This window comes from Pogoniulus pusillus, chromosome 6 (genome assembly GCF_015220805.1).
Source record: "Pogoniulus pusillus isolate bPogPus1 chromosome 6, bPogPus1.pri, whole genome shotgun sequence".
In the NCBI taxonomy this organism is placed as follows: domain Eukaryota; kingdom Metazoa; phylum Chordata; class Aves; order Piciformes; family Lybiidae; genus Pogoniulus; species Pogoniulus pusillus.
In genome coordinates, this window is record NC_087269.1 from 6,342,668 (window position 1) to 6,369,939 (window position 27,272).

General features: G+C 45.8%; 1 protein-coding gene across 1 annotated transcript; it reads right to left on the reverse strand.

The window, feature by feature from the left end:
• Nucleotides 1–25,736, reverse strand: LOC135175781 (inactive pancreatic lipase-related protein 1-like). Its single transcript, XM_064144073.1, has 12 exons — nucleotides 25,688–25,736; nucleotides 24,769–24,923; nucleotides 24,136–24,261; nucleotides 19,597–19,731; nucleotides 18,313–18,421; nucleotides 15,310–15,429; nucleotides 14,891–15,010; nucleotides 12,821–12,939; nucleotides 6,878–7,007; nucleotides 5,256–5,367; nucleotides 2,184–2,351; nucleotides 1–81 (listed from the first exon to the last, which is right to left on the reverse strand). The coding sequence occupies exons 1-12, from the start codon at nucleotides 25,734–25,736 to the stop codon at nucleotides 18–20; spliced, it is 1,407 nt and encodes a 468-aa protein (XP_064000143.1). The 3' UTR covers nucleotides 1–17.
• Between the last annotated feature and the right edge of the window lie 1,536 nt (nucleotides 25,737–27,272).

Here is a 27,272-nt window from a genome sequence, read left to right on the forward strand (position 1 = left end):
GCATCCATATGTGCTTGTTAGCAAGCACTAAGAATTTGCAGAACATCCTCCCTCACCGTCGTGGAACCACAGAAGCGGTATCTGAAGAGAAAAAAAAGAGAAATAAATGCAGACACCCTGAATTGTCAGAGCTTGTGGAGATATAGAAGTGTCCAGTTCTGGGGCCCTCAGCTCAAGAGGGACGTAGAAATGCTTGAGAGAGTCCAGCACAGAGCCACAAAGATGATGAAGGGAATGCAACATCTCTCTTATGAGGAGAGCCTGAGGGAGCTGGGGCTGTGCTGCTTGGAGGAGACTGAGAGGTGACCTCAGCAATGTTTATGAATATGTGCAGGGTGAGTGCCAGGAGGATGGAGCCAGGCTCTGCTGGGTGATGTCCAATGACAAGACAAAGGGCAACGGGTGGAAGTTGAGGCATAGGAAGCTTCATGTAAACATGAGGAGAAATTTTTCCCTGTGAGGGTGCCAGAACCCTGGAACAGGCTGCCCAGGGCAGTTGTGGAGTCAATCTCTCTCTGGAGATATTCAAAACCTGCCTGGATGCATTCTTGTGTGATCTGCTCTAGGTGATCCTGCTCTGGCAGGGTGGTTGGACCGGATGAGCATTCGAGGTCCCTTCCAGCCCCTGACATTCTGTGATTTGTGCTGATATAGGTCAACCTGCTCTGCCATTTGACACAACTGAACACAAGGTGCTTTGAGCTCCTAAGTTCTAAATGCTGCTGCTGGGGAAAGCATGGATGGACCGTGTTCATTCTGGCTCACTGCCTGCCTCCCTTTACTTGTAGAATTTCTACTTTTTTTATTCCCAGATTTTGTGCTACCATCACTACATTGAGGGTCACAACTCCATGTGCAGAGGCAGTGAGTGAATAGAAGTGAGCACAGACAGAAAGGAATGAGCTTCCTCAGCAATATGCTTTGGTGAACAGCAACTACAACTACTTAAAGGTAAGGCTGTTGGGCTGTAATCGTTTTACTTTGCTTGAAACTATTTCTCTCTCTCATGTTGTCATAGGATTACAGGATGTTAGGAGTTGGAAAGGACCTCTGGAGATCATTGATTCCAACCCACCTGCCAGAGTAGGACCATAATCTAGTGCAGGTCACACAGGAATGCATACAGATGGGTCTTGAAAGTCTCCAGAGGAGACTCCACAGCCTCTCTGGGGAGTCTGTTGCAGTGCATTTAAACAGTAGCATTTAAACTATGAATTCGTATATAGATCTAAAACATATACTCGATCTCCTCTTTCAGATGCCTGGTCATGAAATGAGGGAAATAAAATAATTGATGCTGTATGAAATCATGAATCCTCTTCAGAACCTGCCAGGGCAGGTTCAGGCTGATGTTAGGAAGAAGACTTCACAGCAACAGTGATTGGCATTGGAACGGGCTGCCCGGGAAGGTGGTGGAGTCCCCATCCCTGGAGGTGTTTAAAAGGAGATTGAATGAGGCAATGCCATGGTTTAGTTACTTAGAAAGTGTTAGGTGATAAGTTGGGCTTGATCTCGAAGGTTTTTTCCAACCTGGTTAATTCTGCGATTCTGTGAATGAGTTGGTTTTGAAAGTACAGAATCAGTACATCCCATTTCTACAGCCTAAATGTCCAACCCCTGTTCCATAAAGTCTAGAGAGACTGGTTTTAGCCTCTTTGCCTCAAGTTTATATCTAGCCTTTTATGCACAGCTTCCAGGTATTAGTCTTGCTCATTGGAAGGTTGGGCTTATCGCTATCCTCTTTTATCAATCATCATATCAGGGAACATCAGCATCAATGGAACACTTCTGCTGGCTCCACTGATGGTGAATCAGACACCCTAGTGCAAGCCTAGACACAGAGAACAAATGCTTGAGGGCAGTAAGATCTTGGCAAGAACAATGCTGACAATCCAAGCCAACACTAATTATTCTCACCCAAAGGGTTATACAGGAAGCTTCCTCTTCTGAAGCCTGGAAATATGTTAAGGTTTTATTTGGAGCTATTTAAGGCATAGGGTTGAAGGAGCAGTGAACTGAAGCATGGATGAACAGCGTATTGAAAGGAAGGAAATAAAAGAGCCTTTTGAGTGCCTTTTAATGCTTACATTAGCTTTTCTTGCAAAAATGCTTCCACCCCACATAACTTTTTTTCACCTGTCTTCCCAAATAGCTTTCAGGATTTTCACAATGGATATACTTACATCTTCCCATCTTCTCCAGATTGTACTGTGACAGTTGCAGCTCCCAGTTTAGGAAAAGTTGGGTTTATCCAGTTGTTGTTCCAGAGAAATTTCACCTTTGTAATTGTTCCAACATTACTTTCTGCATCAACGAATTTTGTGTAAGTGTTGTCTGGTTTGAGTGTTCCCCTGTGAAAAACAACATTTTATGGCTGTGAGGCATTTACTATTAGTTGCCAGTCTTGTCAGCTGTCTGGCTGTGGTAGCAAATGAGTAGAAAGAAGAGAAATAATATTTAGCTTAAAATATGGTAACAATATTGTTGTCACTTTTTTTCAATAGGATTCATCCCAAATCAGTGTTGTAAGGAGAGAAGGCAGGCAGGCTTGGTGTGCTGCAGTCACAATGAAGACTCAGTTACGAGACAGTCCCTGTGCAGAAAGAAGAGCTTGCTCCCTGTTGCTTCTGTGGGCAGGTATTTTGGCACAGAAATGATATTTTTCTTTTAATGTTAATTTATGTGATACAGAAGTTAGATTCTTTGGCACAGGCAAAAAGGTTATCCACCATCTGTTCAGCCTGGGTCTAGCACAGATTCCCACTTTTGCAGCACCACATTAAAATCAGATGTGCATCTGCTCATGAGTGACAACAGAGTATAACCTGGCTACTTCATGTTGTATCAATATTGCAAGCAGTCTGAGACTGGCAATAGCTTCAGCTACTACATCTCACTGAATAGGAGCCAATGTATCTCTGATCTTCTCCTTTGTCCCCTTTGAATCTCCATGCTATGAAGGTGAAAGTCTACCTTCTGAAATTTACCCCTGCTGTATGAAATCAAGAATCATTTGAATGTGTGATGCCTTTTCCAATGCAGAACTGAGAGATAACAGGGTGGAGGGAAAAAAAACCCAGAGGAACCAGCAAAACCATCAGAAGAAACCTTTACACTTTTAAATAAGCTTCGTGAGAAAGGCAGGATTTGTATTCCTTCTTCTGCATTCTCACTCATCTGCCTTCAGAGGAGGATGTTTACTCTTCCCCATATTAAAAGGCTTATGGTTCTGGAAGTAAGGAGAGACAGGACAAAATCCCTTTGCTTTTATGTCTCTGTGCTGGTTCTGTGGTGATGCCTGGCAGATTAGAGCAATATTTGCTGGGGAGATATGCTGGTTTGAGGCTAACTGGAATATTTTAATGAGCAAAATTAGATCATTGGCTGTGAAAAGAAAATAATAGTGATGTCTGTATCACCCACTGGTATATAAAAACAAGAGACAATAAGAAAGTCAGTCAGTCTCTGTCTGGCTACCACTTGCTTCATAAACTCCTTTGCCTTGACCTGTATAACTCCATCTAATAATTCTTTTTCTAACTCCTTATCTGCATCTCACCCCTGCATGTAAGCCTTCTGAAATAAAGGAGAGGTGAGAAGAAGGAGGGGAGTTAGTTTTGAGCCCTCCTGAGAGGTTCTGCTGTTCAGGAGGGGTTTTGAATTTCTCTATTACTTTCAACTTGTATATAATTGTATATAGTTGTAAATATCTGTGTATATTGTGTATATGTGCTTGTAAATTTGTGCTACACTGTAAAATATAGCTTCATCCTTAACTTCCAGCCAGCTGTGTTAGTCTGGTGAATTGCAGCAGGGGGTGGAACTCCAAACTACCACAGCAGAAAAAAAAGTTCACTTCCAGCAATGGAATTGACACAGGCCTTGCAATGGCAGCTGGAAGTGTGCTGGAGTGCCCTCATAATGCAAAGATGCCTGCTAACTGGGATCAGTTCATTGCAGGCTCCCGCTGCCAGGTATGCAGATGTGGCACCCTTAAGAAAGTTGAAGTGACATAGCTATCACTGAGCAAAAACCCAAACTGAAAAATGCACTTCCCCAAACTCACATCAAAATGCCTTCTCTTTTTCACCATTTCAGATATTTTGGTTGACACTGTCCTGGAGTCCTGTACCCCTAAATTCCTCTCCTGCCCGGACTTCGGGGGGAAAGGGGAAAAGCCGCCTGGTTTCCCTCCCCCCTCGCCTGCCCTGCAGCCGTGAAGGGGGGGAGGAGTGCCCCATGAAGGGGAGGACTGCCCCGTGATTTCCCGCGCTGGAGCCAGGCTGGGACTGGCCGTGCGCCTTCGCGCCTAAGGTGTGGTAACTCTGCCCTTTGTCTAGCGAAGGTTATAACTATTGGGGGTCTTCCCGCCTTTGGGGTTCCCGCTTTGGAGTTTGCCTGTGCCTGGACGTATGTGTCTGCCTGAGCTCACACACTGCCCTGTGCCTGGACTGCAGAGAGACCTTCAAGCATTTGCTTTCCTATTGACACCTTTGTGTGCCTAACGACCCTTAACGACCTCTTAACCATTCACCTGCAGCCGCTGGAAAGGAGGAACACAGACCGCACGAGTCAGCCTGAGTGAGTTATTTGGCTTAGCTTAATTTAGTAAGAAACCGCTATTAATTAATAGCTGAGGCCTTTTCCAACTTCTGACTTCCAATAGAGTCAGATTATTGATGGTATCCTTGTAGGTTAATTCTCATGCAACTGAATCTGCTTATTAAACTAAATTAATCTTTGTATATATAGTTGTGGGGGCAGGTTTTTGGGAAAATAAAAATAACTATTTTTGATAAATTCCCAACTCGGCCATGTATTAATTCCTGCTCTCCACAACAGACACTAAACTGAAAACCACAATTAACTATGTGAACATGAGGCAAGCAAGCAGCAGCAGTGTGAGCAGGCAAAGTTACTACCAAGAGCAAGGAGATTTTTATGCAGTCAGTCACAAGGTAACTGTTAGGTGTAAGCAGCACTGGCAGCAGCATTTCACAAGCCTGTGAAAGACAAGAATACCAGACCTTGGAGCTCAGCAAGATCTGAGTGGGGCAGCAAACAACTAACATCAAAATTTGATGATTTAAAATCCTTTGTTCCAACCTTCTCCCTTCCTGTGCAAATCCAGAGGGAGTGACCTGTGGCTACGTTTACATTGTGGGTACAATTTGAACAGAAACATTAATCAAAAACATGAATTAGAAATTAATTAATTAATTAAAGATATGTAGTCTGCTGAATTGTTAACTCACTCAGTGATCTGATGTTGCCTTGTGTTCCCATTACTTCCATACAGGGCAATATTTACGTATCCTTTTACTTTACTCTTTCCAGAGAGGGTCACACTCACTTTGTACCTCCAAACTGAGAGAAGAAATACAGTAAATTAGATTTTACCCAGGGAGAAACAGCCTCCAAAATATCAAGTGTTGGGCCTTGTTTTTTTTAGTCTATGCTTCTGCTTGAAAGCAAAAGAAACGTATCACTTATAAATTAGCTTGGATATTAGGAAATACTTCCTCATGGAAAGGGTGATTAGGCACTGGAACGGACTGCCAGGGAGGTGGTGGAATCACCATCCCTGGAGGGCTTTAAGAAAAGATTGGATGTGGCACTTGGTGGCATGGTTTAGCTGATATCACAGTGTTAGGTCATAGGCTGGACTTGATGCTCTCAGAGGTCCTTTCCAGCCTCCATGATTCTGTGACCACTGCCCTTCACTTTCAGCTGAAGACTTCCTCACAAGCTGTCTGGACTCAAAGGGGTTAACATAATGCTCTCACACATGGGTCTTGGTGCTTATTGTTCCTCCTTGGGTTATAACCATGCAAAACAAACACAATACACCAACGAGTCAGATCTGCCCTTATGAGATTGACATGAGAAATGGGAAGATATTTGTGCTATTTTATAGGAGAGAAAAAAAACCCAGCAGCAAAAGCTAATCTGCAACATGATAAAGGCAATCTAGACCTCAGTGTTTTGACCGTGCAGGTCAGTGAAGTTGGTAAGAAGGCTGTGCTATGACTAAATACTGATACACACCAAAATATAGGCATCTTAGAAGGAGTGCACAAAAATCCTGAAGCTCAAAAGAAATAATTTTTGTGGCTGGGAACTATCTTTTAGCACGCAATTAGCAAATCCAACTCTCTTTCCTCCAGTCCACTAAATACCTCAGTGACTTCCAGAGTTTGTAAAAAGTCTTTCTTGCACTGGAGGGCCCATAACTGAACACACAGAAATATCCAGGTTGGAAAAGCCCCTCAGGAGCACCAAGTCCAAACTAGAACCTTATTCTACAAGATTCACCTTAAAACATATCCCCAAGCACCACATCCAAACCAACCTTAAACCCATCCAGGCTGGGTGACTCCACCACCTCCCTGGGCAGCTCATTCCAGTCCCTGACCACTCTCTCCATGAAACACCTTTTCCTAACGTCCAATCTAAACTTCCCCAGTCTCAACTTGAGGGAACTGTCTCAACTTGAGGGGACTGTCTCCAACTACCTGCGAGAAGAGGCCAGCAGCAGCCTCTCCACAGTGTTCCTTCAGGTAGCTGCAGACAGCAAGGAGGTCTCCCCTTAGCCTTTTCTTCCTCAACCTGACCATCCCCAGCTACCTCAGTCGCTCCTCATAAGATTTATTCTCTAGGCCCTTCTCCAGCTTCACTGCCCTCCTCTGGACCCACCCCAGCACCTCCACATCTCTCTTGTATTGCAACATTAGCGTTGGAGCAAAAGAAGAAAAAAGGACAAAGGACCAAAGAGTCACTGCACTGCTATGAGATCTGCTCAAAGTGGTTGTAAAAGAGGAAAATAGAAAGGTTTGTTTACAAGCAGTAGGTAGCAATGGAAGCAATGAAAACTCACGAGGAAAATCCTTGGCCTCTGCAGTGTTCAGGTAGTATTTCTGGAAACTGTATGTACTTTTTCCTTTGAATTTGTCTGCATAGTGACCCATATTTGGGCATCCCCCTTTTGGGCATGGGAAACAGTTATCCTAGTGAAAATAAACAGATATATATGTAAGTAAAATTATGCATCCAGGCAAGGGAAAACAAGCCAACAAATAAACCAAAAGAACCTCCCAAATTAATTGTAGCATATACACCTAGTCAGCCCTGTACCACCACAAAAACAAATTTTAAGTAATCCTTTCTGTGACATGAGAAAAATCACATGAGCTAGCCAACTTTCTCAAAGGCTCTGATTTTTCAGGTGTCTGTGGGTTTTCTCATGTCATTTAACCAAAGCTGGCCACACCGGTGATATCCTTGAGAGTCATTAACAAGAGCAGGGAGGAGAATGAATCCTGCCCAGAAAATGAGGAGAAAAAAAAGTCATACTCTCTTATACCTTCAGATTGGGTCAAGAAGGGCTGTCTAGAAAACAGAAAGCAGCTTTCTACTGTGGTGGCAGGAGTAGGCAGTCACCTTCTCCCAAACTGATCTGAGATCTCTGCCATCTGCTTAGAACACATAAAGGTCAAACTGAAATCTCTGTCATCTGCTTAGAACATGTAAAGGTCAATGTAAGCAGTATGTAAGTTTATAGCTCTGTCAGTAGAAGGTGAAAAGCTTGTTGACTCAATGCTGCTTAGATTGTAGGTCCTCATCTTCCAGTCTGGCACAGGGAAGAACTTCCTGACCTTGATCTATAAATCATAGAAACATAGAATTATAGAATGTCAGGGGCTGGAAGGGACTTTGAAAGATCATCTGGTCCAGTCCCCCTACCAGAGCAGGATCACCTAGAGCAGATCACACTGGAATTTATCCAGGCAGTTCTTGGGCAGCCTGTTCCAGTGCTCTGTCACCCTCACAGGAAAAATATTCTTCCTCAGGTTCACATGGAACCTCCTATGCTTCAACTTCCACCCATTGCCCCTTATCCTGTCACTGGGCATTACCTAGCTGTCCTGGAGTCCTGTACCCCTAATTTCCTCTCCTGCCCGGACTTCGGGGGGAAAGGGGAAAAGCCGCCTGGTTTCCCCCCCCCCTCGCCTGCCCTGCAGCCGAGAAGGGGGCGGCGACTGCCCCGTGAGTTCCCGCGCTGGAGCCAGGCTGGGATTGGCCGTGCGCTTTCGCGCCTAAAGTGTGGTAACTCTGCCCTTTGTCTAGCGAAGGGTATAAATATTGGGGGTCTTCCCGCCTTTGGGGTTCCCGCTTTGGATTTTACGTGTGCCTGGACGAGTTCGCTCACTCTCCTGTGCCTGGACGGCAGAGAGACTAAGGACTTGCTTTGGTGTTAGGCACACACCTTTGTCTGCCTAACGACCCTTAACGACCCTTAACGACTCCTGTAGCCGCTGGAGGAGGAAGACAGACCGCACAAGCCAGCCTGAGTGAGTTATTTGGCTTAGCTTAATTTAGTAAGAAACCGCTATTAATTAATAGCTAAAGCCTTTTCCAAAAACTGACTTCCAAATATATATAGTCAGATTATTAATGGTATCCTCGTAGAATTCTCATGCAACTTAACCTGTTTATCAAACGAAATTAATCTTTATATATATAGTTGTGGGGGCGGGTTTTGTAAAAATAAAAAATATCTATTTTTGATAAATTTTCGACTCGGCCACGTATTTCTGCCCTCCGCAACATTATGGCGCAGTGTATGCAGGGTAGTTCAATCATAGAATTTCTACAAGAAAAGGGATGCCTAATCACAGGTCTTGATTTAATTTGGGCTCAGAAAAATTGTAAAAATCCGGAGAAAATCCTGGAGAAATTAGCTGAGCGCTCAGACCCTGTGATTTCTGAGTCTCCAACGGAGCATTTCTCTGTTGTTCTGGGGTCAGTCGTGACCCAGACTCTGGCCGAATTTGAAAATTATGAAAAAAGAATTCAGGCCTTGGAAAAGGATTTATTAGCCGAAAAAGCTAAATGCCAAAGTATCTGGGAAAGCATGCTGGCGCAGACAAAGAGCCTGACCGCGGCACTGACTGCCCAGATGAAAGAAAGGCTTGTAACGCCTGCAGACACCACCTCTTCGGTCTCCGTGTCTGAATTTGAATGGAGTGATTCGCGGGAATCGGGGAGAGAGGCAGAGAATGCCCCGAGGGGCTCTTCGGGGGAGAGGAGTTCCCCGAAACCAGGCACAAAAGACTCTGCCAGAGACTCAGAGAATTCCTCTGCACATGCCTCTGCGCGGCAGAAAGCCTCAAAGCCACGCAGAAAGCGCAGGTCCCGACCGGACTCTCCCGTAGCTAGCGGAGAAGAGAGCTCCGGTGAGGAGGGCGCCGCGGTGCACAAGCACGTGTTGCCTGTGATCAGGACTGAGTCCGTGAAGGGCAGGAAAGGCGGTGCAGGGACCACCGTGATCAAAAAGCAGTTCACAGACGCACAGCTCAGTGACTTACAAGTTAAATATGCGAGAGATCCTGGGGACTCAGTCGCTGACTATGTGTATCGAGTGTCCCGAGCCGGTGGGGACCGGGTCCTTCTAGACTCGCAGGAAGCTGCTGGAGACTGGGGGGACGATGTGTTCCTGACACGTGAACCCGAGGGGACACACAGCCTCACCGCTCGGATAGCCTACTGGGCAAGCAGTGTCCGCCCAGCCTACCGGGGGGAGCCGACGGAACTAAAGGTCACCAGCTCCTCTGAGCTCATCACTGCTCTCCGCAGACTTGCCTGTGTCCAGGCTATCTATGATAAGGGACATTACGATTGCCCGTTTTATGCCCCTGTGGACCCGGAGAGACTGCACCCTATTATGAAGGGTTTGCCAGCAACTCTGCAAATCCAAGTAATGAAGAACGTTGAGAAAATTGAACGTGTGCTTGGAGAAAATGCAGAGAACGATGGTGCTAAAGAGCACGTAATGACTTGGGCTGAACTGTTAACTGACTTGAATGCCCACGGGCTGCAGTTTGGGTTTGGGTCTCCTGAAGGAAAAGGGGCTGGGGAGAGACAGTCTCGTGCTTCTCCCCCAGAAAATCCCAGGACTCTGCGCAGGCAGGTCCGGCCAGTGCAGGACTGCCCCCCCAGGGGGACCGGTCCTTCAGGCTTCTCCCCGAGGAAAAGGGGCAGAGACCCACAGAGTGACTGGAGACCCAGAGAAAAGAACAGTTGGTATAGACAAGCCCTGACTTTAGGGGTACCAAAAACTGTTTTAAGGCAGCTGGCAGACTGGCAACTGAAGGATCTAGTGCGGTGCCTTCAGAAATCGGCTGCAAAATCCAGAGGCAGCCGCGAGAAGCTCAGGGCCAGCAAAAGCGGCTCGCCCAGCGGTGGCTCCCGTAGCGGCTCGCCCAGAAGCGGCAGCCCCCCCGCTGGGAACTGCAGCTCGTCCCCAGACAGAAAGGTTAACCCTTTCTCGTCTCCCATACGGGAGGCAAAACACTGAATTAGTGTAATGGTGGCTCGGCAGCTTTTAATGGTCAGCAGTCACGGGGAGAGCTACAGAAGCCCCCAGAATAAAGACCTGCTGCCTAGGTGAGCCACGTGGTCACTGACCACCTGCCCCAGTACAAAAGGCCAACCTATAGGGGTAGTGCCAATGGCATGGGGTAAACCCAGAGGCTTACATGCCTGGGAAGCCCTAGATGCAAATGGAAAAGGCCACCGGATCAGTACACGGTGGATCGTCCCCAACTATTAATTGCTAAGCCTGGCCTTTATAGGCCGAGGCAGATTTTTGTCTCCTTACAGGTTAAGGTCGAGGCAGAGGACCAGTTCCTGACCACCTGACCAGCACCTGGGAAAAGGAGAACCAGCTACACGAGAGATGGAGTCATATCACCGGGGTGGCCAGTGGATGATGGCATCAGGACCCACGGACTGTGACCTCCAGCCATGGACTCAGAGCATCTAAGGCTCTGCCATGAACTTGGTTGCTCTACCAGGAACAGAGCAATCTTCAAATTGACTGTGTAGCTTTATTAATACTGTTTGGGCTATTGTTAAGCCTTGTTAAGTATTGTTAAATATTGTTGGGGCGATTAATATATTACCTATTGTTAATGTTGGAAAAGGCTAAGCCATATATATATATTAATAGGTTCCTAAATTGAAGGGGGATCACCTCTCACTCAAGTTCTAGACAAAGATGCTCATTACCACCGGGGTGGGATGTCCTGGAGTCCTGTACCCCTAATTTCCTCTCCTGCCCGGACTTCGGGGGGAAAGGGGAAAAGCCGCCTGGTTTCCCCCCCCCCTCGCCTGCCCTGCAGCCGAGAAGGGGGCGGCGACTGCCCCGTGAGTTCCCGCGCTGGAGCCAGGCTGGGATTGGCCGTGCGCTTTCGCGCCTAAAGTGTGGTAACTCTGCCCTTTGTCTAGCGAAGGGTATAAATATTGGGGGTCTTCCCGCCTTTGGGGTTCCCGCTTTGGATTTTACGTGTGCCTGGACGAGTTCGCTCACTCTCCTGTGCCTGGACGGCAGAGAGACTAAGGACTTGCTTTGGTGTTAGGCACACACCTTTGTCTGCCTAACGACCCTTAACGACCCTTAACGACTCCTGTAGCCGCTGGAGGAGGAAGACAGACCGCACAAGCCAGCCTGAGTGAGTTATTTGGCTTAGCTTAATTTAGTAAGAAACCGCTATTAATTAATAGCTAAAGCCTTTTCCAAAAACTGACTTCCAAATATATATAGTCAGATTATTAATGGTATCCTCGTAGAATTCTCATGCAACTTAACCTGTTTATCAAACGAAATTAATCTTTATATATATAGTTGTGGGGGCGGGTTTTGTAAAAATAAAAAATATCTATTTTTGATAAATTTTCGACTCGGCCACGTATTTCTGCCCTCCGCAACACTAGCAGAGCCTGGCTCCATCCTCCTGGCACTCACCCTCACATATTTATAAACATGAATGTGCTCACCCCTTAGTCTCCTCCTCTCCAAGCTAAAAAGCCCCAGCTCCCTCAGTCTCCCCTCATAAGGAAGATGTTCAACTTCCTTAATCATCTTAAGTGACCAAAATACTCAGGTCATGGACTAATCCTAGCAGGTTATCACATAGTATTTTACTTCTTCTTGTTTGGGAAAGAAGACGTTTAAGATGTGTTTGAAAGCTCACCTGCCACACTAAGGGCTTCACTCATCGTTCTCTGATAAATACATTTAGTGATTACAGGAACAAGGTCTCCTTGTCTCTACCCCAGTCTGAGGTAGCAAAGCAAGCCTGGGGAAGCTATGCTAGCCCTAGCAGTATCTCAGAGCTGTCATATCAGCACAGCACTAGGAATGTCCCTGCTTTGTTGTTGCTTTTTTCTACTTTGAGCCACGCCAGCTGCATGAGCTGTGATACTTTAGGATGTTTGGCAACCTCCACTGGGGCTGCCCTATGCAGAGAGGCTGAGGGACTGGGGCTGTTTGGTCTGGTGAAGACTTAGAGGAGCTCTAATCAATGTTTATAAATATCTGAGAGCTGGGGGTCCAGAGAGAGGGGAGAATCTCTTCTCAGTTGTGCCCTGGGATAGGACAAGAGGCAATGGGCATAAACTACTGCACAGAAAGGTCTTTCTCACCATGTGAAAGAACTTCCTTACTGTAAGGGTCACAGAGCCCTGGAATAGGCCGCCCAGAGAGGCTGTGGAGTCTCCTTCTCTGGAGGATCTCAAGCCCCATCTGGATGCACTTCTGTGTGACCTGAGCTAGATTCTATGGTTCTGCTCTAGCAGGGAGGTGGGACTTGATGGTCTATGGAGGTGCCTTTCAACCCCTAACATCCTGTGATGCTGTGATTCTCTTACAGCTGCATTCATTGGGTACAAGCCAGCACAAACAAACTGAATTTCAGATGTACAGATAAAAGCCACTATTTTTGACACAGTCCATTCTGAAGCTTTGGGGAATACTTACTGAGTCCAAATTATTATATGAAGCACAAGGATAGCCCAGAAATCCATCAGGGTAGACGATACTGTCAGAGTAGTACTTGTAACTCCGCAAATGATTGCAAGCCACAAAGTCCCGAGTTCCTGTGAAAAGATGCTCCCAGGTTAGCCCTTCCTTTCTGTTACCATTTGAGGAAAGATTCCTGCACAGCCCTGCTCCTGTCTTTGGAATGCATCATTCCTCCTCAAAAATCTCATCACAGTATGTGATGGTTTGTGTGTTCCCCGCCCCCCACACTTTAGAAATCGCCCAGACTGGACTCAGCTGGCTCTGGAAATTTGAATGAAGCTTATATTTACAGCTAGCACAATATATAAGCAGATATTTACAGTATATGCAGTTATAGACAGAAATATACAAGGTAAAAAGTAATACAGAAACACAACTCCCTCCCAGAAACCTGAGTCCCCCGGAGGGGCTCTCAACCACCCCTGCACCTTCCCCCTACCCCTCTTAGCCTTACCCCAGTCCCAAGGAAGAATGGAGGTTTGGCCAGGGGGTTAGGAAGCAAAGTGGATTAGTCCAAAATGGAGGGTGAGGCTAGAGAGTAAGATGCAGCCCAGCCAGCAGCCTGAGTGAGAGTGATGCCAAGTGTGTTATCTGTGTTTTGGCTTATGTTTTTATACATCTCAGTAAGCTTATGAGGGAAGCAGACATCACTCTTGGTTTCATTTCACAGCCTATGATCTAGTCCTTCTCACCAAAACACTCTAGCTAGCTTCAAACTAGCAAACGGTATCAAACATAAGCTTTGAAGCTTCTTTTTTTTTTTTGCAAGGAGTTGATGCTCTCAGGAATGTCATTGACTCAACAGGTATAAAATACAAGCTTGGAATGCTTTGTGGAGCCCAGCTGTGCTGCTCAGCTCAGCCCCTGCTCCCTTTCCCTTCACAAACACTCGCCCAAGCCATCTGACCGAGTTTCACAATAGAAATGAGAACTGCATGAAGCCAGGTCTTTTGTAGGCAACAGTTGCATTATCATAACAAAAGAAATCCAAAAGCAAACTATTTAACAGTGAGTTTCCCGGGGCAGTGCTGATTTGCTCCAGCTGGGGACTTCAAAACAAAATTATTATTATTTGGGAGGTGCTTAAGGAAGGGAGACTCTTAAAATTAAAATAATGAATATATTATTTTCTTTTGTGCTGCCTTTATTCTCCTGGCTTAGGTTAAAAAGAAGATCACATACAACACAGGCATTTCTTTGTGCTTTAATTCCCCATTATTGATAACAAGTTTACTCTATTTAAAAAAAAATGCCTCCAGCTGCACTGAATAAAACCTGCATTAAAAAAAATGAAAAGGTAGTTATGACAAATAAGTTCATGCTTTCCTAGAGCTTAAGGTGTTTGCAATGATGTAAAAAAACAGCTCAGGTAATAGATTGAAAAACCTCTACAACAGGTATCTTGGGGTTTGGGTTGGTTTCTTTCGAATGTTTTGTGCAATATAACTTTAGAAAGAGGCAGAGACATTTTCTAAGAGAGCTTTTATTAAGCCCATATAAATAACAAAGAGCAGTGCATTTGAGCATCTACATGGCAAGGTTTTTTTTAGCTGGGTAAAAATAGACACAATGACATTGCCTTAATACAGTCCAGATTGTAATAGATAACTGGGGTGTGTGTGTGTGTGTGTGATAATTGCTGTATCTCAGAAGCATTGCAGCTGAAGGTATCCTTAGAGAAATGGTTTGCCTTACTCCACCCAGTACTGCTGCTGGGCAACTAAACAGAAACAAAACGAAATGTGTTTTTGGAGGCCCTTCAAAATTACTGGCACAGTTTCAGTATCTTTGGTTGCTGCTGTTAGATACTTTAAAGGAGGCACATCTTCCAGAGGCAAACCCTTTGGGTTGTTTGTTTTCTGAATAACCTGTGGAAAATGGTGTGTTTGGAGCCTATTAACAGTCCCACTGCATTCTGCAGCTGTCCTTACTGGGGAGTGGCACCAAAAGCTAATGCAGAACAGCTGAACTAAGGAAAGTTAAGTAGTTATAAGTGAGCATGTGTGAGGTGATCAGCGTGCTTACCTTCCCAGATGCCATCGAGGTCTACAATCTGTGAAAGAGCATTCTTCTTACACCCTGCCATGTGCTCTCCTCCATTGGGATAGAAGTCAATATGTCCTATAGCTGGGCTTATGCCAAAACCTGAAGCATTTAAAGCAGGTATGAACACATTTTAAATTAATATCATCTCGTACTTGTGGATTCTGCCTTGAAATTTGTCCATATTTGGTATTTAGGAGGGGAACTATTAATGAACTATTAGTGAACCTCATAGAGTAGGCTTGTAGGTTGGACTTGGTGATCCAGCCTGGATGTTTCTGTGATTCTGTGGATGTGGTGTATTTGTTCTGTCTCTGTGCACAATTGAGTCTTGATGAAAAGGTGCCAAGGGAATAAATATTTGATAATTAGGTATTAATATGGTAGGGCTGATTACTCACCTAAGTTGGGGATGGTGGGAGCTATATCTGTGTGGATAACATCAACAAAATCTGCATCAGATGTATCCAGTCTCACTTCAATTGGGGTGTCTTGAAAATAAGGTTGAGCAGGATCCAGTCCTGAAAAAAGAAAGAGATAGGTGTAGATAAAGAGAGATGGATGCACCATTTGGCATAACACTGTGATTGTATATAGTGAATATCACACTTAGAGTTGCCTAGCATTCCTTGCATGTAAGTAGTATAGGCATCAATGAAATGATAAATAAATGAAATGACAATGGAAGGAAATGACTCTTACCAAGTGCCTTTTCTCCCAAGAAGGAGATAGGGTTAGCTATGTGAAGCCAATGAAATTGTACTTATTTGCCTCAGTGTTGAATCCAAACACTTGGATAATGTTGTTAGTTGTTTTTGAACTGAGCTTCCCTTTTAGAATCTTGCTCAAAATGAGGTCGCTGTGTCTGCATCCCCTGGGACTGATCTATCTGCACGGTGCCTAGAATACTCCACTTAAAAGAGGAGTTGATGCTGATAGCACCCCACATACTGGGAGGTGTTAAAACCACCTTGCCTATTTCTGGCTCTGGTTAGATTTTGGAAATCCTCTAGTTTACTAATTATAATCTTTGCTTTTGATGCAAGTGGAAAACAGAATTCAGTTGTTTTCCAAATTGCTGCAACAATTTTAGGAGCTTGTAAAGACTTGCAAATTGCACAGTTTCTGCTACCTTGTACTTGTACCTCTTTTTCTGCCTGGTTTGCTTTTAGATTGAATTTTGTGGACTATTAGTCTAAGGTTCACCAGGTCTGAAATCCCTTGGGGAAAGTAACAATTGAAAAGGGCTGTGTTAATAATATCCAAAACTGACTTTTGTGTGCGAAAGGTCATAAGTATGCTTATTTGACTGCTGTTTGCTTTCACAAAGAGTCAGTTAAGCACTTGTAAGAAAGATGAAATCTCTCCATGGAACAACGCAGGGATATGGAGAAGGGTTGTGCCATGGCTGTGCTGCACTAATGCTCCTGCTGTGGGCACAGGGCTGAGAGAGCCTGTGCTTCCCTGGAGCTTTGCTATGTGTGCTAGTTAGAAGCCCCAAACCATCACACTATGCCTCTTGGCCATGTTCATTTCCATCATTTAAGTCTTGCAGTGTTGCAAACTGACTACTTCAAGAGTCATTTGCTCTCAGCTAATGTGGGTAGAAAACAGATTACAAGCTGAAGGATGCTGAAAAATGAAAACACTCCGGGCCATCAGCCACAGAGATTTACCTGTTCTATCTTGCAAGACACAAACCTTGTTTATGGAAGCAGTGGAAAATGTTCAAGGTCTATGTATTTAGAGCAAGATGAGGACAGCTATAAAACAGCACCAGACCAAAAATACCTTTTCTGAAAGAACCAAGCAAGAAAATCTGGCTTATTGGCAGCAAGAGGCCTCCCTATTTTCTCAGAGCATGGAAAGTGTAACTCCCAACAGGGAAAGACAACAGAGGAGGGTTGGGAGGTGAAAACCTGAATCTGCACAGCTGTCGGAAAGTAAGACACCAATCACTTGTGGTGTCCCCCAGGGATCAGTGCTGGGCCTGATCCTGGCCAATATCTTTGTTGATGATCTGGATGAGGGGATTGAGTCCATCATCAGTAAGTTTGCAGATGACACCAAACTAGGAGCAGGTGTTGATCTGTTGGAGGGTAGAAGAGCCCTGCAGAAGGACCTTGACAGGCTGGATGAGTGGGCAGAGGCCAATGGGATGAGATTTAACAAGGCCAAGTGCAGGGTTCTACACTTTGGCCACAACAACCCCAAGCATCACTACAGGCTGGAGACAGTGGCTGGAGAACAGCCAGGTAGAGAGGCACCTGGGGATACTGGTCAACAGCAGCTGAAGATGAGCCAGCAGTGTGCCCAGGTGGGCAGGAGAGCCAATGGCATCCTGGCCTGTATCAAGAATAGTGTGGCCAGTAGGACAAGGGAGGTTATTCTGCCTCTGTACTCAGCACTGGTCAGGCCAGTGGGAGTGCAGTTCTTTACTAAGTCTACCTGGACAGACAATATATGAGTCAATTTTTGAAGAAGCTACAAAGAAATAGATCTGGTCTTTCAAGAGTTAAGTGAAGAAATGAAGCTCTCAGAAGTTTGCTGGGAATAACAATAAAAGGATAAGTTAATGACTGTTAATGTACTCTAATATGTGAAAAGTCTGTACAGGTGTGGCAGAGCAAGCTGATAATGGGTGATACATCAGAGGAAAGCTAGCTTGCTGCTTCTGAATCATCAGGTTTGATCCATGCTTTTCTGGAAAATTGTAGTTCTTAGCAAAACTACAGTGCAAAATACCTAACTACTCACTCTTGTGTTGCTTCTAGCATGCTCTGGAAGGAGTGGGTAATGTTGTGTGTCAGATGTGGTGCTGTATAAAAAGCCCACTTAATGAAAGATGACAATAGCTGGAGAAAAGCTGGTTGGAGAAGGAAGGTAGAGATCTGTTTTGTTATGCTAGCTTTAGGTAGGTGTGAAACATAAGCATGGCACTTAAAGCTGGTCCTGGTTGGGCATTAGCTGTTACAGGTTTGTTTTTATCAGCAGCAATTGAATATTGTTATGTTGCAGCATTGCCCCTGTCCTGCTCCAAGCTAACACTAGGTGGTGGCACTGCTAGTCTGAAGCACTGGAGAAAGAGCTCTGTAGAGTTGGCCACAACCATTAATGTGCATCAACAAGTCAGCTGCTGTATTTCATGGGGCCTTTCAGCTCAGTTAGCTGCATGGAGAATCTCCTTTGCTGAGAAGGACTCCTCACATTGGCTATCTTCCCACAGCTACCAAGGCACCGCTCCTTGGTGCTATGTGAGTAGTGGCTAAGCTCTATGATGCCCGCATTACCCTCGGCTGAACTACAGCCCACAGTCAGATGCAACTGGAAGAGCAAATCACCAGTGGTGTTGTGTTAAGCAGTGGTGTCTGCAGTCTGAGCTGTGACTTCAGTCACTGACTCACCAGTTATTCTTCCGATGCCTGGGCGCCTCTTGCCAGCCTCACCCGCTGCGTGTGCTCCAAGGCTGTGGCCAATTATATGAACTTTGTCTGAAGAGTAATTGTATCTTTCCTGAGAAATAACAAAAATGATTGCATCTGTGTCCATCAGCAACAGGGAGGAGAGCAAAAAGGGACTGAAGAACTACTTGGGCTACAGGCTTGAGAACTCCGATAGGATTTCAGCATCTGTTTGCCAGTTTAGATGCTTATATCCCATGCAAATGTTTTCCAAACCTCTTTATTCAGGTGCTGCCTGCATTTGGAGGCTGATAAGCCTCTAGACAGCTCTGGTAACAGTCTTGTGATGCCCTGCATCCATTTTACATCCTAGACTCACTGAGACTCACAGGATATGCCTATCTGACTCTTCCTCTCTGGAGATATTCAAAACCCACTTGGACGTGTTCCTGTGTGATTTGGAATAGGAGTTCCTGCTCTGTCAGGGGGTTGGACTGGATGAGCTTTCAAGGTCCCTTCCAGCCCCTGACACTCTGTGATTCTGTGACTTGTAAAACGCAGTCAGGCAGGAACTCTTAGTTGCACCTGGCAGATCAGGTGCCGCATGCAGTTGGAGGAGGGCTTGAGAAGAGAGATGCCTTCAGCCTTTCTGGACAATATTTTATTGGCTGCAGTGAAGATGTAGAGAGTGAGATGTAGTTCAGTGTAGTCCTAGACCCATCATGCTAAATAATTTATAGTTCTTTTATGGGGAATGTCTGTTGTAAGCACTCAGAGTCAGAAGGAGGCCTCAAACCAAGCATGGCTTTGCACATGAAGCTGGCTAAGAAAGGGGGCACACGGCATGTTCTGTTTGTTTGGTCAGTGCAGAGTTGTGGGTCATCTGTATTGCCTGGTGCTGTTTCTTACCAAAGGTTTTCTGGCATTCTTAAGAGCCATTTGTTGAGTTCTGTGTTGGTGAAAATGCAGTTTGCTGTACCAAATATCCCTACATATTTATAACTGCACATTTTACATGAGTTAACATCTATGGAATAAGTGTTTGGCTGTGCTAGGAAGGTGTCCTGTAGAAATTCATGTCCCTGAGCTGACTAACCCACGTGTTGTCACATAATTCTCTAACTGTTAAAAGCAGAGAATCTGTCTGTAGCACATCTTCTGAAATGATCACTGAGTAGAAGAAAACATTTTTCTGCTGGTTGCATTCACAATCGTGACAGTTCCTGAACTGTGTTTCTTTCAGATCAGCCTTACAGCTATAGCTTTATATAACCAAAAGATTCTTACCATCAGAACATCTACAAAATAAGCCATTTCAGCGCCCACAACACGGATGTTGTTTGATGCCTGAGTGTACTGACACCTTGAACCTTTTTTCCAGTCTACGCAGATGCAGTTGACATCTTCCACGCTAAGCATCCTCTGTTTAGTAAAACAAAAGTGAAAACTGCAGAGATCCATAGTAAATACAACCTGGCATTGAATCATGTTGCTGGTAACAGCTCAATTCATAAATGTTGCATGAATTTCTATGAGAACACTTGAAGGATCAGAACCTTAGCACATAGATGTGGTCGTGCCTGCTCACAGGCATCTGTTTGCTCACAACATGCTGAAACAGGTACGCATTGTGACTTCCAGTATCTGAAGGGAGCCCACAGGAAAGCTGCTGAGGAGCTTTTTAGGGTGTCCAGCAGTGATAAGACATGGGGGAATGGAGCAAAAGTAGAAGTGGGTAAATTGAGATTGGATGTTAGGAAGAAGTTCTTCACCATGAGGATGGTGAGACCCTGGAACGAGCTATCCAGGAAGGTGGTGGAAGCCTCATTCCTGGAACATTTTAAGGCCTGGCTGGATGTGGCTCTGAGCAAACTGATCTAGTGTGAGGTGTCCCTGTCCATGGCAGGGGGGTTGGAATTAGATGATCCTTGAGGTCCCTTCCAGTCCTGGGGATTCTATGATATGCTGTAGTAAAGGCCACACCATCACTGCAAATACTCACAGCAAGGGGTAGGAAGCAAGAAAAGCTATACAAACACTTTTAATCTGGAATTTCAGCCAGATTTTGTATGTAACATTAAATAAGAGGTCTACTTAGGCACCAAAGCAAATTTAAAGTATTTTCATCCAAATTAATTTCAAAATTGCATTTTTTTACATGTTAAAATTCAAGAGAGCTTGTAAGAAGGAGAGTGCCATGGTCTAGTTGATTGGATAGGGCTGGGTGACAGGTTGGACTGGGTGATCTTGGAGGTCTCTTCCAACCTGGTTGATTCTATGACTCTAAGAGGGTTCATAAATAGCTGGTGTCACTGAACATTCATTTCAGCTTTGTGGCTTTATTTGGGAATATGCTGGCAGACACTTTATCGTCTGCCACAAACTGCGTGGCTCTGCTTTTCTCCTCTGAGATGAATTATTTGGCTATTTGTACTTTGCTTTAGCAGCTTTGGTAGATTTATTATTGTCTGCTTTGTGTTCAGACATTGTAAAGCATCCAAAACAAGTTACAAGTGGAAAAAGAGGAAAAAAGTTAATAGAAGTGTCTGTGGCTATGTTAGAAGTGGTAAAAATGAATGGGCAGAGAGGATTATTACTTAATGGGAAGGAAAGTAAATAACTGATACACATAGGAGGGCTGTTGTATTCACAGCCCCATTTTCTCCACTCTAAAAGAAAAACAGAGCAGGAATTTGAAGATTTATCCCCACGAAAACTGATGAAAAGAATAGAAGGAACAAGCTGAAGAACAAGTGAGCTATTTTGTTGATTGTGAAGTTCTATTAAAAAATACCTCTATTTTAAGAGTAGAAAATGGGAGAATGACAGCTATAAAAGATCAATCTGCTTTTGGTATATTGAACAGGTTGCCAAGCAGCACGTCCAACAGTTGGTTGGTGCACCGGACAGGTTGCTAAGCAGTGTGTCCAACAGTTGGTCAGAGCACTGGACAGGCTGCCGAGCAGCGCATCCAACAGTCAGTCAGTGTGCTGGACAGGTTGCCAAGCAGCATGTCCAACAGCTGGTCATTGTGCTGGACAGGCTGCTCAGCAGCATGTTCAACAGTCAGTTGGTGCATTGGACAGGTTGCTGAGCAGCATGTCCAGCAGTCAGTCAGTGTACTGGACAGGCTACTAAACAGCATGTCCAGCAGTCGGTCATTGTGCTGGACAGGCTGCTAAGCAACACGTTCAACAGTCAGTTGGTGCACTGGACAGGTTGCCGAGCGGCACGTCCAGCAGTCGGTCGGTGCGCCGGACGGGCTGCCGAGCGGCACGTCCAGCAGTCGGTCGGTGCGCCGGACGGGCTGCCGAGCGGCACGTCCAGCAGTCGGTCGGTGCGCCGGACGGGCTGCCGAGCGGCACGTCCAGCAGTCGGTCGGTGCGCCGGACGGGCTGCCGAGCGGCACGTCCAGCAGTCGGTCGGTGCGCCGGACGGGCTGCCGAGCGGCACGTCCAGCAGTCGGTCGGTGCGCCGGACGGGCTGCCGAGCGGCACGTCCAGCAGTCGGTCGGTGCGCCGGACGGGCTGCCGAGCGGCACGTCCAGCAGTCGGTCGGTGCGCCGGACGGGCTGCCGAGCGGCACGTCCAGCAGTCGGTCGGTGCGCCGGACGGGCTGCCGAGCGGCACGTCCAGCAGTCGGTCGGTGCGCCGGACGGGCTGCCGAGCGGCACGTCCAGCAGTCGGTCGGTGCGCTGGACAGGCTGCTAACTGTTGGGGTTTGAACAGAACTGAAGTGAAAAGAACAGGCAGAGTAACTGAACAGACTTAGGTCATTCTGATAAGGAGGCACATCTGCAGAAAAGTGGCCTTGAGAGGCTGGCAGAGAGGCTGTTAGCTGAGCTGTGCGAGAGGGCAGCCTGGTCAGCCCTGGGAACAAGCAGTGTTGTGGCTAAGTTGCTACAAAGGGGGATTAAGGAGGGTAGCTGGTCAGGTCTGCCCCTGTGTGTGTGGACAGCCCATTTCTGCCTATGTAAGCCTATCAAAAATACACGCCCCTCCACCAAACTCCGCTATATAGGTATCATGCTCAGCTTCAATAAACTGATTGTTCAGTATGCATCACATTGCTGTAAGCCTGGTGTCTCTCCCTCTCCCATGCAGCCTAGAAGAGAGGCCAACTCAACAGCTAGGCAACACATCCAACAGTCAGTCGGTGTATTGAACAGGTTGCTAGGCAACACATCCAACAGTCAGTCGGTGTATTGAACAGGTTGCTAGGCAACACATCCAACAGTCAGTCGGTGTATTGAACAGGTTGCTAGGCAACACATCCAACAGTCAGTCGGTGTATTGAACAGGTTGCTAGGCAACACATCCAACAGTCAGTCGGTGTATTGAACAGGTTGCTAGGCAACACATCCAACAGTCAGCCCTCACTGCTCATTCAGTGATAACCAACATAGATTTTTTTTTTTCTTCAATAAAAAATTGAAGAAGCTGGGGAGAGACTTTTGAGGCTGTCAGGTAGTGACAGGACTGGGGGGAATGGAAGAAAGCTAGAAATGGGTAGGTTCAGAGTGGATGTTAGGAAGAAGTTCTTCACCATGAGAGTGGTGAGAACCTGGAAGGAGTTGCCCAGGGAGGTGGTGGAAGCCTCATTTCTGGAGGTGTTCAAGACCAGGGTGGATGAGGCTCTGTGCAGCCTGATGTAGTGTGAGGGGTCCCTGCCCATGGCTGGGGGGGGGGTTGGAAATAGATGATTCTGTCCTGTTCAATATCTTTATTGATGATCTGGACCAGAGGATTGAGTCCAGCATCAGTAAGTTTGCAGATGACACCAAGTTAGGAGCAGGTGTCAATCTACTGGAAGGTAGGAGAGCGCTGCAGAAGGACCTAGACAGGCTGGATGAGCAGGCAGAGGCCAATGGGATGAGATTTAACAAGGCCAAGTGCAGTGTTCTGCACTTTGGCCACAACAACCCCAAGCAGTGCAACAGGCTGGGGACAGAGTGGCTGGAGAGCAGCCAGGAAGAAAGGGACCTGGGGGTGCTGGTAGGTAGTAGCTGAAGATGAGCCAGCAGTGTGCCCAGGTGGGCAGCAGAGCCAATGGCATCCTGGCCTGTATCAGGAACAGTGTGGCCAGTAGGACAAGGGAGGTTATTCTGCCTCTGTACTCAGCAGTGGTCAGGCCAAACCTTGAGTACTGTGTCCAGATCTGGGCCCCTCAATTCAAGAGAGATGTTGAGGTACTGGAACCAGTACCTCCAGAGAAGGGTCATGAAACTGCTGAGGGGTCTGGAAGACAGCCCTGTGAGGAGAGGCTGAGGGAGCTGGGGTTGTTTAGCCTGGAGAAGGGGAGGCTTAGGGCTGACCTCATTGCTGTCTACAACTACCTGAAAGGAGGTTGTAGCCAGGTGGGAGTTGGACTTTTCTGCCAGGCAACCAGCAACAGAACAAGGGGACACAGTCTTCTCCTCTACCAGGGGAGGTCTAGGCTGGATAGTAGGAGGAAGTTCTTCACAGAGAGAGTGATTTGTCATTGAAATGGGCTGCCTAGAGAGGTGGCAGAGTTTCTGTCCCTGAGGTGTTCAAGAACAGACTGGATGAGGCACTTAGTGCCATGGTCTAGTTGACTGCATAGGGCTCTTCCAACCTCGTTGATTCGATGAACCTTGTGGTCCCTTCCAACCCTGACTGATTCTAAGGTGCAAAGCTACTTATTTAAGTTGCGAAAAAATTTGAAAATGTGGCCTCTTTCCCCTTCCTTATCACCACAAGACCACGAGAGAAGTTGGTTAGAAGCAGAGAAAACAGACAATTCCCAGGTATGCGTTTCTCAATGCAAAGGAACATCATAGGGACAGGATTTCTCTGTGGTACCTACCTCACACATCTCTGACAACCAGTTTTCCTCTCCATTATCTATAAATCCATGAACGATGAATCTGGTTACCCTGCTTGCATCAAAATTTGATGCATCAATTGTTGAGGGATTAATTGCAGAGATCTCCTGTGGTACACATTAAAACAGCAAAATTGAAAATCTGCTTTCTGTAAAGAGTTTTATCCAAATTACAAAGCCCTGAACTGTTCCTATCTGTCTAAAAGTTATGCATTGTTAAGTGCATCCACTAGGGTGCACAAAATGAGTTTTGGCATGTATCTTAGAGCAGACAATGCTTGTAATGTATTTTCATCTTACTTGTTTAAACATAGAACTTAAATTACCCAATGATTAAAAACTTTAGTCTTCCTGTGCTTCTCAGTGGCCAGAGAGAAAACATGAGGGAGTAGTGCTCCTTTATGAGGGATGGAGGAGGATGAGAATTCTGCTCCAGAGACTCCACTTAAGGAAGTGGAAGAGATTCTCTTGAATAAAGTGGGTTGTCTCTTGAATAAAGTTTAGGTTTGGCTATTTCTGACACTTTCCAGACACCCAGGTGGAGTCTCTGTATATTTACTCTTCCCCCCCACCCCCAATCTCATTTACTGATGTTAAAACTGCAATAGTTCTTACTTGTGACTGAGTGGGATTTTTTCTTGTGTACAGGTAGAAGTGAGTGTCTATTTTTTCAGGCTTCCAAGGTAATTTATGGATTGGTCGTTCTACAGTCCCAGACCATGGTTTATCATCTGTGAAACATCCAAGCCTATCGTAGCAAACTTCTTTGCCTGTAGCACACAAAATCAGTAACAGATTAATGAGCAGGGAAGTGGATCAGGCTAGTCACAACTTGTAGCATCTTTTCTCTGGAGGTCCCTTGGCTCCTTGGAAATCCTACAGTTTACAGAAAGCAGTTACCCTCTCTAAGATCTCCAAAGGCTACAGTTTTTCCCTAGGGAAGAAGCATCCCTATCAGTCCTTTGACAGAGTATTCAGTGGAGTTCCTCCCTGGGTATCTTGTACCATGCCTTGAGTATCTCTCCCCAGCTGTGTTTTGCCTCAGGCAAAGAGAGCCCATGAGTTTCTCCTAACACCAAGCCAAGATACTACAAATAATCAGCAATAACCTGATACTGTTCTGAACAGCTGACTACACTGAACCTGAGAAGTCTTACACAAGCCAGTGGCTTCTGCTGAGTATAAAGCTATACTCTCATTAGTCTGCCTCTGCCTACCACCCTCAGCTTTTTCTCCATTTCCATCCCTAAAAGGAGAGCACAACAAATAATTCCTTAAGTTTGGGAGCTCAGTAGCTTTGCTCTGAGCTAGAAAACAGCAGCGTTTCTTGCACGTTCCTAGGGTGGGATTTACAGAGTGGAGAAGAGGCAAATGTAAGGCTCACACATGCACACAGTCTTCTCACTGTTCTTGCGCAGGAAGGTGAGCTGTGTAACCTCAGCCAGTAAGTTTTAAGGCACCATAATACAGAATAATACCTTAGAAAATATAGCAGTGTGGAAAGGTTGTATAAATACCAACTCTATGTGCTTACCTTTGGCTGTGCCGAGCAGAAAAAGTGCAAGTATCCAAATTCCCAGCATCTGGAATGGTAGAAAAAGAAGCAAGGATTTGCTAACTTGGTCGATTATTAAGTGCACTTAGTTCTCTGGTGCTGAGTTTTCTCAAGGTCCCAGTGTGCTATGTCTGTCTTCTTTGGACCAAGTATCTATAACTGTAAAACAGCTTCACAGGAGGTTCCATGGAAACCTGAAGAAGTTTTTTCCCTGTGAAGGCAACAGAACCCTGGAACAGGCTGCCCAGGGAGGTTGTGGAGTCTCCCTCTCCGGTGATATTCAAGTGCTGTCTGGATGCATCCCAGTACAATCTGCTCTAGGTGATCCTGCTCTGGCAGGGGGGGCTGGAGCAGATGATCTTTCAAGGTCACTTCTAGCCTCTGACATTCTATGATCCTTGCTGCACTAGAGGTTGTGGGAACTCCTAAATCTGCTAAAACATAGCTTAATTCCAAAGTGGTTTTTGTCCTGTTGTCCAGCTGGATAGCAGCTCCTTTAGAGCTAGCATAAGCACACCTTCGTAAACTGTTGCTCCTCTTCATATTGCTGTCACTTGGGAAACCTGGCAAAGTAGAAAAAGAACCCCCCCAAAATGAAGTACTTACAATGCAGCCCTGGAGCTCCACACTCTAATGTGTAAACTTCTCATGGACTTTTTATAGCTTGCTTTATCCTTGGAAACGTTCCCAGAAAGATAGCAATATTTATTTCAGATTATAGTCTGTAGCTAAGCTGGAAGATTTAGCTTGTTGTTTTATCTGAAAACTCTAAAATCCATGGCCATCAATTTCCTGAACTGCTGTGCTGGAGATCAGAATAAGACTGGAGCTCCAGAGGCAGGGTAATTCCAAGGCAGCAACATATCAGGAGTGTAATACTAAAGAGTATTATGTGGATTTGTGTGGTGGTGTGTTTAGGAACTTGTCTTGGACAGAAAAGTTCTTGGGTTTAGTGCTGTCTAGTTGGGATGTAAGGGGTCTACTGGAGGAATTGATAGGCACCCATACCATCTTTCAGACCCCTCCCTTGCTCTGCCTGCATCAAGAGGAGACTGAGAGGTGACCTCATCAGTACAAGGGGTGAGTGCCAGGCTCTGCTGGGTGATGCCCAATGATAGGACAAGGGGCAATGGGTGGAAGCTGAGGCATGGGAAGTTTCATGGAAACGTGGAGGATTTTTTTCCCTGTGAGGATGGCAGAACACTGGAATAGGCTGCCCAGGGGAGTTGTGGAGTCTCCCTCTCTAGAGATATTCAAAACCTGCCTAGATGTGTTCCTGTGTGATCTGGTATAGGAGATCCTGCTCTGGCAGGGGGTTTGGACTGGCTGAGCTTTTGAGGTATGTCCTGGGCCCTGGCATTCATTGATTCTATGATTAAGTGACTATGAAGGGAGATTGAGAGCCCTGGGGCTGTTTAGTGTGGAAAAGATTGAGAGGAGATCTCACTAGCACGTACAAATATCTGAGAGATGCCAAGTGGCTGGGGCCAATCTCTTTTTGGTGGTCAGCAGCAATAAGACAAGGAGCAACAGCTACAAAATGGAACATAGAAGGTTTCACCTC

Excerpts from the sequence above, each read along its gene's own strand:
- LOC135175781 (XM_064144073.1), bottom strand. The coding sequence starts at position 25,736 with ATGCTGGGAATTTGGATACTTGCACTTTTTCTGCTCGGCACAGCCAAA. Across the intron at positions 15,430-18,312 it reads AGGCATCGGAAGAATAACTG|GACTGGATCCTGCTCAACCT; the intron begins GTGAGTCAGTGA and ends TTCTTTTTTCAG. Across the intron at positions 5,368-6,877 it reads AGAGGCCAAGGATTTTCCTC|TTTGGAGGTACAAAGTGAGT; the intron begins GTGAGTTTTCAT and ends TTCTTCTCTCAG.